The sequence below is a fragment of the Lynx rufus genome, unplaced genomic scaffold, assembly GCF_022079265.1.
Source record: "Lynx rufus isolate CCGP_SWC_20201006 ecotype Redwood Valley unplaced genomic scaffold, mLynRuf1.p SCAF_4, whole genome shotgun sequence".
NCBI lineage: Eukaryota > Metazoa > Chordata > Mammalia > Carnivora > Felidae > Lynx > Lynx rufus.
Genome location: NW_025814856.1, coordinates 81547017 through 81561682, shown reverse-complemented (window position 1 = coordinate 81561682; position 14666 = coordinate 81547017). Strand labels below are relative to the sequence as shown.

Here is a 14666-nt window from a genome sequence, read left to right as displayed (position 1 = left end):
CCCTGATGTGGCAGCAAAAGGTCACAGAGGCAGTGGCAGCTCAGGCTGCTGGCCAGATTTCTATCCTGTTGGGTCTGAATGCACTCCCGGGCAATGCATGGGAGGCATGGAACCCAAGAGAGCCATGGCCTTCTTGCACTCTTGGGCACTTGCCTTTTGGTTCCATCCGGTTTTGATTTTATTTGTTGAAATCAGAGAGACACGACCACCTCAAATGTTGTGTTCTGGAAAAAGTTTCTCAAAGTTAACAGTTAAATTATTGCTATTTTATATTCATTATAGATTTATACTTTATGTTAACTTCATTCATCTCCATCATAGTCTTAGAAAATATACACTAAACAATAAGGACCTGATCACATGTGTTTACTGAAAAAAAAAAAACACTAGAATTTCCTTCCTACTCACACTACCTTATAAATTTAGATTCTCTGAACCTACTAACTTTTTTCAACTTTAACTTCCGGGAATATGCTCCTCAATTAATAGGAACTATCTTAGGGACACAAGACCCAGAAGAAGGCACACAGCTCAGAATGGCCAGAAAATACCACCACCAAACCTCCCTCATTGTTTTAGCTTTCTTCTTCTTCAACGTCAGTCCCATATTCCTTTTTTAAAAATCTTTCAAAGATAAATTTTACTCCCTAAACCATTTTTATAGACCAAAACCACATTCCACAGAAAATCAGGTAGCAGCATCTATAAATCTCCGGCTCCAGGAAGACAACTGCAAGTCTCAATGTAACAGCAGTGGAAAGATTTTGTATCCTATACACAATGAAAAAGACTTAGTCCCAGTAAAAGCTGAATAAATGAAAAATGAGATAGAAGCGTTCAGCTGAAGTTAAAAGGTATTCGCAATTATAAAATTTCAATACACATAAAAATAGTTGATTATTTAATAAAGAATGCTTAGGACAAGTGTGACCCATTTGTCCTGTCTATGATAAGAATAATCAGCACTGATTTAACTATGCTTTTGCTATTGAGTAATATGCATTTAAAATATGTCCAGTGGAATAAATATAAGTGCTATGCACAGCATGGGAGATAGCAATTACTTACCCTGTAGGCTGGCTCTCAAATTCTTCTGACCACTGCTCTTGAATATCTTCTGTAGAAAGATCTACATCCCGGGTGGTGGCAAAATTGAACTCACTGCCTTCATTTCCATGGAAATAAATGGAATTCCCATCTGACTGACAGCTATGCTGTAGATGAAAAGAGAACATGGGGTGGCTGTTGAATTGGTTTTGTAGCTGTATCTGTCTTACTCATGTATAATTAGAGTTTTTAGAGAAGTCATTATACTATTCCCTCTATGATGGACTCTCAAATCAGAAGAGCTTGTTACCTCTTTTTTTGTCTTATTTAATTCAATTACAATTTCTTTCTAACTTATTAAGTTATCACAAAAAAGGAGTCAAGAGGCTTTTTGAGCTTTGCCACTACAGCCTTCAGTATGAAACAAGAATATTTTAATTGGCATAATTTCCCATCTTCGCCCAGTCCTTGTCATGGGAATTAAGTGTGATAATGACTTGTCATATATTTTCAATACCGTGCTTATGGGCTAAATCACACTGACCTTTTCAATATTCTATATATTTCTGGCTTGCCATTCACACCTTTCACAATTTGTCTGTAAATGGAATGTGAGTAGAAAAGCCAGCTAATCAAAACAGGGAATACAGAAAAGGTCAAAGTAATCCCTGATATGATCGTATATTCTCAGCTACCTTTTGAGTAAAAGTTTCTGACAAGACCTAAGTAGTGTGTGATACTTACAATAAGGAGCTGGGAAATCAAAATCTTTGTTATTCTCCCAAAGAGCACAAAGTTTACAAAAAATTTAAAAACAAAGTATTTCTTGTGATACTTTTTTACCTTATAGTTTTTCAGCTTAAAGTGAATAGTCAAAGGTAAGATCAAACTCTGAGAAAACTGAATGTTTAGTTTTTAAAAAATGTAAGTTTTTATTAACTAGTTTTTGGTAGTAAGTCATATTACAGAAATACTAATAAAAGAAAGATCAAACATTCTTTTAGGCTTTATATATTCTGAAAATGAAATAGAAACGAAGGAAAGTAATTGGACAGAAAATATTGGGTCCAGCGACTCTAAGTTCTACAGAGCAGGGATCATGTCCATTTTGTTTCTTGCTGTAAATACAATGCTTGGCTTATAGTCAGAATTAAAAAATATTTGTTGAATAATTCAACAAATGAATGAATGAATTATATGGGCTATGTCTTTTCAAATAATCAATTAATCTTTTATGGAGAACTCACTATGTAGAAGGTATTAAGGAAGGCATTGGAGAAAGGAGTTTATAATGAAGTATAATAATACATAGTCCTGACCCTCAAAAAATCCCAGTCTCATTGAGAGATACCAGAGATATTTCTCAATGCTAGAAAGCAGATGGTAAATGCTAATGAATGAGACAAGGTAGGAATCACTGTCCAGGGCTGGTCTAAATGCATAGGCTTCATGGATGAACAGGTCCTCAACTTGCTTTAAAGGACAGAAAAAGATCCAAGTTGAATGACACATATGAATGAACAACAAAGGTGATAAATAGGCAAGATTTGGAGAATTAGACTGGAGACTGAGAGTAAAATCTCAAGTAGTGGTCTAAGAGATCTCTATCATATTCTGTTGGCAGTGGTATCCTAAAATAGGGGAGTAATGTGTGCAAAGAAATGTTTTATGGTAATTAAACTGGCTATGGCTGATAAAATCAATTGAGGGAAGAATCAGAGTACTGTACTGAAAGAGTAAATAAAGCTTCCAGAAGCTTCCAGAAGTTCAAGAGATTCAGAGCATCTGATCTTGGGGGAGTCATTTCACAGCGCTAACACATAAGGCTCACTCACAGAGCTTGTCATCATCTTAGATCATACTGTAGTGTATAGCATGCATCACCTGCCTGAGAATCTTCTTCCACCACAGTGAATACACATTATTCATGGATGCTAAACTGAGCTTATTATAAGTGATCCTTAACCCACACAAACCAATCAAAACTAGGGTTCAGCTTATTTAACAGTAAACAGAAACTGTCAAAGGCAAAACCCAAGAATCTACTACTCTTATCCTGTAAAGACCCCAAATGCTAACTAGAAAAAGATTACTTTCCTAATAAATCCACTGAACTCTAAATAACGTTTTTCACAATTATCTTCACATTCTGGAATCCTGAACAACTGTCATGTATGTTTATCTGGAATTAATATAAGGACTCTGGTATCAGTGCAAAGGACACATTTAGTCATTGTCTAAGGAAAAGCCATACGTGAAACATCCATGTGTATGAACACAGAGTAATTCCGTTACAATTTACACAATAAAAAGAGTGATCACTTAACATGAAACCTTGGTCATTACTGGCTAAATATCAATTTAATTATTTAAATTTTGGTTCCATTTGCTTCAGAATTGTTTGTTAATATTTTAAGACCCCGTGTTACAAATAATTGTTTTGCTACTCTTCAAAAATTTATATTATTAAGGTATTTGATATATATTTTAATTTAGCTGAGTTGAAAAATTTAGGTTAAAAGAGTCGTGAGAAAACTAGATATTGTTTAACTGCATATTGTTAAACTTATTTCAAAAAATTAAAATCAATTGTTTTAGAAAAATAGAAATACTTTTAAAGGATCTTTTTGTTAGTTATTTTGCTGTTATGAAATACATTTGGTAGTTGAATAGACCATTTGTAATTATATAATTATTGAAAATTATCTACCAAATATACATTTTTGACACTGTAATTACAGTAGTACCAGCATATGAAACACATGTAATATTTATCACATCAAGAATAAATAAAGCAATTAAAAAAAATAGTAATACCTTAATTGAACGTTAATCAATTTTCATGCTACTATGATAGGATATAATAACTAGTAGAATCTGTCTTTGGCAAGTTTCTGTGAAGGATATAATGGTATGGTTTTTAGCATAGTTTTATTATTTCAATAGGGAAGGAGCTGTTTTTTAACAACTTGTAGTAAAAGAATAATAATGCCAAATCTAAATCCAAACAAACAGGGCAGTGGTTTCTAATAGTGTTAGCCTTTGCACTGCAAATCTCCTAATCCTGTCTGTCAGGTTTAAGAGAAGATTCACAGTTAGCTCTTTTCTCCCTTCCTAAATAGGCCCAAAGTCCTTTGGGTGTAAAGAAGAAGTACTGATCTTTGAATATTCTCTTCTTCATAGTCTTAGTGCTGCAACATGTTACCAAAAAAAGGGTTGTGACACATGCAAAGTAAACAGCCACAACCCAGCAGGAGGCGGCTCAACCTCCCCTAGTTCTTAGCATGATGGGGCTGTCATTTTCTGGGCAGCAGGGCCTGGAGATGCACAGAACACACACACACACACACACACACACACACACACACACACACACACACGGCAACGGATGGCTCCTCGACTCCCCACTATGCTGAGGACAGCAAGACACAATTTTTGCCTCTGCCATTGTGAGCAGAACCCAATGTGTTCAAAGTTTGGAGTCAGGGTAATGCCAACCAGCAAAGTAATTTGGCCTATAGAGGATACTTTGTGTGAAACTGGTGCATTCCTGAGCCATCTGAGCAGGAATGGGCAGGGATGGGCCTACTGAGAATTTGACTGTATACTGACCCTGTACTTAAGAATCCTGTGAAAGGAGGGGAGGTGTGCCTGAGTGGCTCAGTTGGTTAATTGTCCGACTTCGGCTCAGGTCATGATCTCATGGTTCATGGGTTCGATCCCTGCATCAAGTTCTGTGCTGATAGCTTGGAGCCTGGAGCCTGTTTTGGATTCTGTGTCTCCCTCTCTCCCTGCCCCTCCCTGCTTGTGCTCTCTCTCTCTCTCTCTCTCTCAAAATGAAATAAACATCAAGAAAAAAAAAAAAGAATCCTGTGAAAGGCAGAGGGACAGTTTAGGGTTCTCATTCTGAGGATTCCTAAATCAGTTACAAGGCAAGTTAGAGTTTCATGTGATTTCTATTTTAGGATTGGTCACAGGGGCTCAAAATCTTAGAATGGGCCTGGTTTCCCAGATATTCTCCAAACTAAGAATTTATGCCTGAATGCATTTGGATTGGGATAGAATCCCCGGACCTCTGCTTGTTTGATACGGCATCTCTGCTTCTGGACAGGAATTCATGGCCTCCTTGGTGATGGGTTTGCTTGAACCCTCCCCTAAAATCTACCTCAATTAATTAAGCACTTACATGAATTGAGGAGATGAAAGTTGGAAAAGAACAAAATACTAGAAACCAAACACAATCAAGATGGCAAAGAATGAAAACTCAGTTACTATCCATCCTCAAGGAGTTTGAGGAAGGGAATCAGAAGGTGTGTTCAAATACATTTACTCTACTTAATAGCTACGCGTTTTGCATAAGTCCGTTACCCCTCTAGGCCTCAGTTTCTCAAGCTATAGAGTAGTATCAATAATATCTATTCCCTACAGATGTTGTTAGAAGCACAAGTAATATTGCATGTGGAAGTGTGTTTTTAAAACTTCTGTTGGTATAAAATAATCACTATTTTATTTCTGAATATATATTTTTGCCAAAAATAAGATATTATATTCCATACTCTTAGCAGTAGGTGATAGAGAAATGGAAACATATTTAAATCTATTTTTAATTGTGTTTCTCATTAGAATAGTCATTAAAATTCTTCAGATCAACTTAAAACCTTTAGTAAAATGTGAAAGAATATGACCCACAATATCATATGGTAAAAATACTGCAACATTCATTCACTTTAAGAGCAGATAGAACCATCAATTAGAACTTTAAAAGTCCTCCAAATTTTGGCAGATTACCAAAAATTCTCCAAGGACAGGAAAATTTAATAATGCAAGATACTTGTTGCCACTTTTCTTACGGAAGAACTTGCATTGTATATTATCAGTATATTATGTTTAAGATCCAAGCAAAATGCACATTGAAAGTATGAAAAGAATTTCAGGAAATTGCTTTCAGTGATTTTAATACCCAGCTGTTCTTGTTCAGCATCTATTCAAACTCATGTCATTTATATACAATAACAATAAAAATCTAAACAAGTTCAAAGGAAAGTAGAATGTCTAATTTGGTGAAATACATGAGCTCTTGAAATGATAAAAACAAGAATATTTTGGAATTCAGGAGTACTCTGAGTATACTAAAAATCTATCAGATTTTTTTTGAGCAAACGATCATAAAATTTTATTTCTTGAGTCATAGCTTTTGACTGACTTATGGTGACTATATATCAGGTAACTCAGCATGTATTTGGGGCAAAATAAAAGTATAAGTTCTGAAGATGGCTCTAAACATTTCTATTTCTAGCCCTCATAGGGTACATTAATTATGATATTAATTATAATTATTTTTACTTTGTGTCACTATTTTAGCACTGATCAATGACATATACTTTATACTTCTAAGTACTAGAGATCCCAATTTTTTTTTTAATTTTTTAACGTTTATTTATTTCTGAGACAGAGAGACAGAGACAGAGCATGAACAGGGGAGGGGCAGAGAGAGAGGAAGACACAGAATCTGAAACAGGCTCCAGGCTCTGAGCTGTCTGCACAGAGCCCGAAGCGGGGCTCGAACTCAAGGACCACAAGATCATGACCTGAGCCGAAGTCGGACACTTAACCGACTGAGCCACCCAGGTGCGCTTAGAGAGCCCCAATTTTTAAAAATCCCTTAAATATAGTCCTTATTTGTTTGTATTTGTCAAACGAAACTATTTTCCTACTTTGCAGTTAAATGGGTTTCCTTTACTTGAAAAGCAGAACACAGTGTAGCTAAGTGACAAGAATTTGCCATTCAGAAAAGCATCAACAGGAAACATCAGTGCAAATTCCTCAATATAACAAGTCCTTGGCCACAATTCAGGATAGCATTTTTCTAAGGTTGCTGCCTATACTCTGCTGAAAATGGTAATGACTTCACCTCTGTACTTGTAAAAGGACTTGCAATCACCCCCACCATAGTTTAATTAGGTTTTCATCAAAGATGAACACTGAGGCACCTCTTAATATTACCTCCCTAGGGTCTAATGGCCCCCCATGACTTTCGGGCAACTGTAGCGTTACAATTTATTTTTTTGACGATACCTTTTTCGTTGGAATGAGTATATTGGGCATTTGGGCAATGCCAGCTTGCAGAGAGCTGGTGGCAGATGGAATGAAATCTGCCTGGTATGGCTTCCCCTCCACATGAGCAGAGAGCCATCCATTTCCTCCATTAAGGAGTTGTCACTCAGCCCACCCAGCTGGAAGACCATTTTTGATAGCCAAGCTGGCTGGTGGCAGACAATTCAGATACAAAGTGCACTTTAAAAGGAAGCTAAAACATCATTTGTAGGAAAATTGAAAATGCATGGCTTCCACCACAGCCAATTTTTTAATGACTGTAATATTTTAAGTGATTATTTTTGCCACTTCAGATTGCTCCTTAGAGAGGAGAGGTTTTTTAATTAAAATCTAGGCAATGCAAATAGATGAGATGTGAGGAGCAGAGGAAAGAGAAATAAGATGAATAAAATTAATTAAAATGGCATTGTTGGCAGAGTCATAAATTAGCCAAAGTCTGGATGGAAATAAAATATATTGGTATAGGAGTTTCTGGATTAAAGTGAGATGTGTGACTGAGTGATTAGAAAGTGACTGACTTACAGCCTGCACATCATTGTGTTTCCTAAGCCTTTCACTGTGCTATAGCTATTATCACATAGAAATACATATTTTCTACATCCTGGTTCAATTGTCTTTAAAGGTACAGACTTTCATGCTGTATTTAAAAAATCAAAATAGGAAAAGAATGATTTCTCTCATGAGGCAAAGTGAATTTCTGTCATTTTCCACACATTCAATTTCTAGGTAATTTAATGCCAGTTAAAAAACCAAAAACTTGGCCATGAACACAGTCCAGGTGCAGGAGGGCTGAAGTGCATTTTCTCTAGTCAACACAATAGATTCAACCATGGTGAGTGAATTTTAGGGAGCTTAAAGAGTATTTTTTTTTCTCATTATTTTCTGGATTCGTTCAGCATTCACATTTGAACCACTTCGTACCAAGATTCATAAAGATTCGATTTATGGTATATTTTGTGACAAGTGTATAATTACTTGGCAATAGTTATGACAACTCTAAAATGGTAATAGTGACAGATTTGAATTGGAGTAATGAGAGTAAGAATAACAATGTAAAATTCCATAGGGCAGTTGTTAACCTTGTCTGTGGGGATCAACTTGAGTTTCACAGGGTCTGAGGTTTTTCAGACTTGCCTTCTCAAATTAAGGCCGAGGATGCCAGGCACAACGTGGGAGGGTGCAAGAGACTAAGGAATGAAAAGGGCTGGCTTTACAGTAAAACATACTTGGCTGCGAAAACTAAAATGGTTTGATCTTGGGGAATCCATTTGGCCTCTCTGGCTGTTTTTTCATCTGTAAAATGGGAGTAATTGTGAGGATTAGATGAGATACTGTAGGTAGCATGCCTACTAAAGACTAGTGAATCTCAGGAAATCAGCAAATTGCCCCCATTTTCATTCATTCACTTAACAAACCTTACCTTAATTAATTAGTGATTAAATATGTCAGCTTCAGACCAAAACAAACAAACAAAATAAAGGGTGCATCAGTCAGGGAGGCTCTTGAGATTTGTTTGAATAGTTATTTTCGGTAGAATTTATCAAAATTACTGGAGTCCGTGTTATTGCCACCCTTGTCATGGTGATTTGGCTCAATTCCATGTTTCACTAATGCTATTCCACATTAATTACTGTACAAATAGGCAGCATTGGAGGGAAATTGTAAAAAGCACACTACTTATGTTTAACCCTTCATCCCCAAAGTACTCTTATTAGCTTGACAAATTATATTCTGGCTCATTCTACAATGTCATGCATCCACCTCTTGGGGGAAACATGACAATAAGAGCAATGCAATCCAAAGTGAAGAACATCCCAGGCAAAGGGAATTTAGGTAGACAGCATGCAATTAACCAAGCTGGAATCTAGCCAGAAAGTCATAGTTAACATTCCGATTCTTAATGGAAAAAGACATGGGAACATGGACTAGCCACAAGTCTTACTGAGCTCAGGTTTATCCTCATTAGAGAGCCGGGACTCAAATCCCTCAAGTTACACACCAGATAGTTTCCAGCACAGCGACTTGCAAAGCACATTTCTGGAAAGCTTATCTGATTTCCTCCTGTTTGTCCTTGTACTCCAAAAAACTAAATCATTGAATAGATTTTTGAAAACTTTTTCTGGAGTGCTTAATTTCTGGAAGACAACTTGGACATTATAGTAGGCAGGTATCGATCTGCCAGGGGCACACATCCCCCAAAATGCAGATTTTAAAAGTGAATTCTGCTTTAAGTGTGATCATTCCTTCTGCCATTTGTCTTAGATTTGTTTTCATTAGCCTCAAATTGCATTAAGACTTTACATTTTCAGACAAATTAATTTACATTTTTTCATAATTTGGACATAATGACCTTTATTCTCCATTAACAATACAACAATTTGTGGCAAAAGTGTTAGGTGACAGCAGAATCTCAGAACGAAAGCTCCAATTCTTATTCAGGACTGGAGATTTGCCTAGCGTCCACTGGGACAATGAATTTGGCAAATGCTTAACGTACACAAGCGATAAGAAAATTAATAGACTCTCCTGTTCTGACTTGATGCTTCTCCTTAATGGGTTGTTGATTTACCTAATGGCTCTTGTCTTCATTAGGGCCTTTGGTGTTTGTTAAACAGGAAAATTGTCATTATTATTGCATATTTATCAACAGTAGATATAGTAAAGAGGAGGCAATCTGTCTAAATGTAAGTTGTAATAGAGAAAAGATTAACGTATGGCCTTTCTAAATTCTGTATACTTAATAACTCTAAATCCCTGGCATAAATTCAAAAAAGTAAAAAGATTACTTTTTAAGAAAATTTCTTTTAAATACATGGGATCAAATCACAGCCTATTCTAAAGGACAAACCTTCAGAACAGAGTCTATGACATTTAACATTGATTTACTTCTCACCACAAGTTGACATAAATGTGGAGAAGGAGTAATCTGGAATTCTTTGCTATCCACACAATGAACTAGGGTAATAAATAGAGAAAGATTAGCAGGTTCAGGCACAGCAATCAGAGTGGGAAGATTTTTTAAAAATAAAAAATATGGGGAATAGCACCTATCTGACAGCGATCTGCATTTAATCTGTGGGTCAATTCCAGAGTTGACAGAAGCCAGTGATTTATGCCTTTGCAAGATGAGAGTAACCAGGCCAGCTGAGCAGATATAAACATTTATTAATGGTGAGTGAGCAAAACACACACCCACCACCCCCCCACACACACACTCTCACACACACACGTACACAGATACCAAAGAGTCACAAATGATTCATGCCTTCAAAATACAAATTTTGGCTGCCATCAAAGATAAGGATAAACAAACAAAATGAAGCTCCTGCTTGACTACTATCCACCTCCATGGTATAGAGATTCATTTGGAGACTTTGCTTTCATGGGGTACTATTAAAACACGAGAAAACAGAAGGAAAAAAACAAAACCAAAAAACTTGCTCACAGCTCTTTCCTCATCCTTTGTCCCTGGGTTCTCCTCTGAGCACTTCCTTGATGTCTGGGCCCTTCTCTTTGGCAGTGAGTTTCGGAAAGGAGGCTGCAACAGCTCCAGTCTGGTCCATCAAAAACTTACATTTAGTGTTTCTCTTTGAACGTGAAATTAAGGATGTTCTCAAATTGCAGGATGTATGTTTGAGGAGCTGGAAAGAGATGACTTTGGTGGATTTGTCCAGATGTTTCAAGAGTGACTAAGGAAAATGGGAGTGCTAGCCCTCCATTTACAGACACCCTGTGTTTATCTACTATAGATTTATTAAAAAAATTTTTTTTTACATTTATTTATTTTTGAGAAACAGAGTGAGACAAAGCATGAACGGGGGAGGAGCAGAGAGAGTAGGAGACACAGAATCTGAAGCAGGCTCCAGGCTCTGAGCAAGCGGTCAGTACAGAGCCTGATGCAGGGCTCAAACCCACGAACTGTGAGATCATGACCTGAGCCGAAGTCGGACACTCAACCGACTGAGCCACCCAGGTGCCCCTCTATTATAGATTTAAAACTTGGATGATAAGGCCTTCCTCATAGTTCTGGCACCTAAGAAACATTCATGAAATGCCACTCCTTACTCCATCATTACTACCTAATGCTATCATCACTACCACTCCTATTATTGTTGCTACTACGATTTACCATCATAGGGTTACTATTATTATGTATTACGATCTAGTATCCATGCTAGTCTAAGTATCATTCCTGGATATGAGAGTCCTACCCAAGGTGAAATGCTGATCCTTGATACTATAGGTCTTAAATGGAAAGGGCTAAAAAATCGGTTCATTTCCCTTAAACCTTGATGGCAAAACCAAGACCACTGTTGTAGGGCTGGAGCACCAGAAGCTGCTCTAAGATTGATCGTTCCCATGCTTCAGGTATGAGGAATGTGGCACAAACACCCAAAGCCACCTGCCAGAGAGAGGCAATACCATATGATGGCGGCCGTGGTAGTGATAGTTTTTCCAGCAACTGCAGATGAACTGGTAGAGTGTCCTCTGTATCTTTTGAATAGGAACAACTGACAATACTTGATTATTCTAGAAATCATCTGTAAAAGCCGAAAAGGATGCAATATTCTGTAAATGAAGGCAAAATCATCTTAACCAATAATTAAGACAGGTGATTCAATACTGAGTGGGTTCAGTCAGCTTGCCTTAGGAGTCCATGCTGCTTACTCTGGGAGATTGCTAATGAGGGTGGTGCTCTGGGGAGCTTTTTAACTTGCAGCACTGTATTTATTGGCATTTAGAGCCCCACCTACTTGGTCATGAACAAAGGGCTGCTTAGGGATTTGCGGGAAATAAAACATCATGATGGTAATTAGAAGCATAAGAATGTGGTGTGCTTTTTCTTCCACATGGGCAAGACTTCTGGAAAAACATTGGGAGATGAGTCAGGCAAGGCCATGAACTTGGAAAGAGAATGGAGGAAGAATAGAGAAAGCTGTATAGGGAGAACATATTAATTCCATAACCTCTTGCAGCTTACCAATGCTGAATCAAAAAGCACAACAAATATTAGGCCAGATTTTATATTAAAAGTCAATACGGTTACACATCTATTTCATATTAATTACTAAAGAGCCAACAGATGGTAATGGCCTTCTACCAACCCAGGACAGATTTAAACTGGTGACCTATAATTGCAATTCTCCAGATCACATAAACTCCTTAAGTTAATTACTCTATTTGGTCTTATATCATTCTGCCCTACTTGAGATAAATAAGAACAGGCTCAGATGAATTAAATATTCCCAAAGAAACTAAGAAAAAAAATCTAAAGAAGACAAATACGCACTGAGAATGTGAATCATTCTCATCTTTCCTATTTGACCTGACACTCCCAAACATTATTTTCAAAATCATCAGCTAGACAGTTTACATACTCACTACTTTTATTCCCTTGTTTTATGAACCGTAGCATTTAAAAAATCAAACCTACTATTTAAGAGCCTGGGTGGCTCAGTCAGTTAAGCGTCCGACTTTTGATTTCAGCTCAGGTCACAATCTCACAGTTCATGAGTTTGAGCCCTGCATTGGGCTCTGTGCTGACAGTGTGGAGCCTGCTTGGGATTCTCTCTCTCCCCGTCCCCCTCTCATACACTCATGCTCTCTTTCAAAATAAATAAATAAACTTAAAAAAACTATTAATAATTCCAATCACATCAATGGTACTGAAATTTAATTCCACTGGAAACCATTTATTTTGCCTGAGAAAGCTTACATATATGGGCAACACTTGTGTTCAACCTAATCATTTTAATGTATTTATTCTGATAGTACTTCAGTGACATATAAGGATGACATAATTTGTGAGGTCTATATTTTTCTATCCTATTTTTCCTCCATCCTCATTATCAGAGCCACTGGCTCAATCCTTTGCCTTCTACATATTTTCTTCTATATTCACATCCTGTGGAACTTATTCTCAAAGTTTCAATAAAGAAGACATATTTTTTAAACACTTTCTATGTGCCAATGACTGTTCTAAGAGTTTTATATGTATTTTCTTATTTAATCATCACAGCTTGGGGGTGAATACTATTATTATCCCTGTTTCAGATGAGGACACTGAGGAACTGAGAGGTTAAATAAGTTGCCCCCAAACACATGGCTAATAAATGGTAAAGCCAAGACTTGAACCCATATAGTTAAGCCCACCTTCTTAACAGTTGTACTGTCTTCAGTTCCATTCACAATATCTTCAGCTGCCTTCAAGTCATTACTGAATACGAAATTCATTTCGTAACTAGAATTCATACATAACTAGAATTGAATACGAATTCATATTCGTAACTAGATCTTGGTATTTTTCCAGCTTTTTATTCATTCAGTTAACATCTAACAACACAATCCATCACGTGCCAAACACTGGAGATTCAAAAATGGTTGAAATAGTCCCTGATCTTAAGAAGCTAACTTTCTAACCAAGGAGACAGAAACATAAATAACTGGAAAGCAATGTTATCAATTCTTTCATAGAGGTATATGTCCCATGTAACAGGATATTGAAATGGAACTAGTTTTGCATCTTGAGGACCCAAGAAAATAGGTGGCAACTACTTCACATTCTTTTTTTTTAATGTTTATTTATTTTTGACAGAGACAGAGCATGAGCAGGGGAGGGGCATAGGGAGAGGGAGACACAGAATCCAAAGCAGGCTCCAGGTCCTGAGCTGTCAGCACAGAGCCCGACACAGGGCCCGAACTCACAGACCGTGAGATCATGACCTGAGCTGGAGTCAGATGCTCAACCGACTGAGCCACCCTAGTGGCTCATGAAAGAGGTGGTAAAAGGGCTTAGTCACTCACTCACATTGCAGGTATACAAGCTCGAAGTTGACGTGAGTAGGAAGCTGGACAGCAGAGAGAGGATTTCTTTAGAGAGGGTTGGAGGTAAACTGCGGGTCCCATCCATGACTGTATCAGGGGAGGAGGGTACCTTCTTCTCTCCTCAAATGTGAGGCATTGGACCTTGAGGAAAGCACTTGGACAGTATACTGTATGGGCTTGGACTAGTGCCTGGAGCTGCCTGGAAGATGGCTGGGGAAGAGGGCTGTGCTTAGAAATAATAACTCTCCTCCCAATCACTGATCCAAGGCGAGTATTTACTATAGAGTAGGCTTGGGCCCATGGACACAAGATCTTAGTGTTTCTAAGATCCTCCCCCAAATGGCTCCCTGGAGAGGTGACAGTAGAAAGAGGTTGTAGTCATTAGCCAGAGGCCCAGTGGCTGAAAATGCACGCAGACATGAGACATGGATTGAAGAAAGGCAGGTGAGAGATTCCCCAGCATTAGTGAGGAGTGGGGAGATTTCCAAAGAGCCCAAAGGTAGACTGACGAGAGAGCCATCTTTGATTTCTTGCTAGGCCAAGAAAGCAGTTGATTCCAGCTTCTAACAATATCTGCCTCTTGCCTCTTCTCCTTCCTGCAGACCCAGCCCTGGAGGGTTCAGAGGCCGAAACTCATGAGAGTGGTGAGGAAGGAGAAGGAGCTGATCACCGCCTCCATC

General features: G+C 37.7%; 1 protein-coding gene across 2 annotated transcripts in view; it reads right to left on the bottom strand.

The window, feature by feature from the left end:
- RELN (reelin) overlaps positions 1–14666 on the bottom strand; it is a 528348-nt gene that overhangs the window by 213772 nt on the left and 299910 nt on the right. For both annotated transcript variants that reach the window (XM_047096965.1, XM_047096964.1), the window contains exon 11: positions 1069–1214. In XM_047096965.1, coding sequence (XP_046952921.1) covers positions 1069–1214 — 146 coding nt within the window. The remainder of the gene's footprint in view (positions 1–1068; positions 1215–14666) is intronic.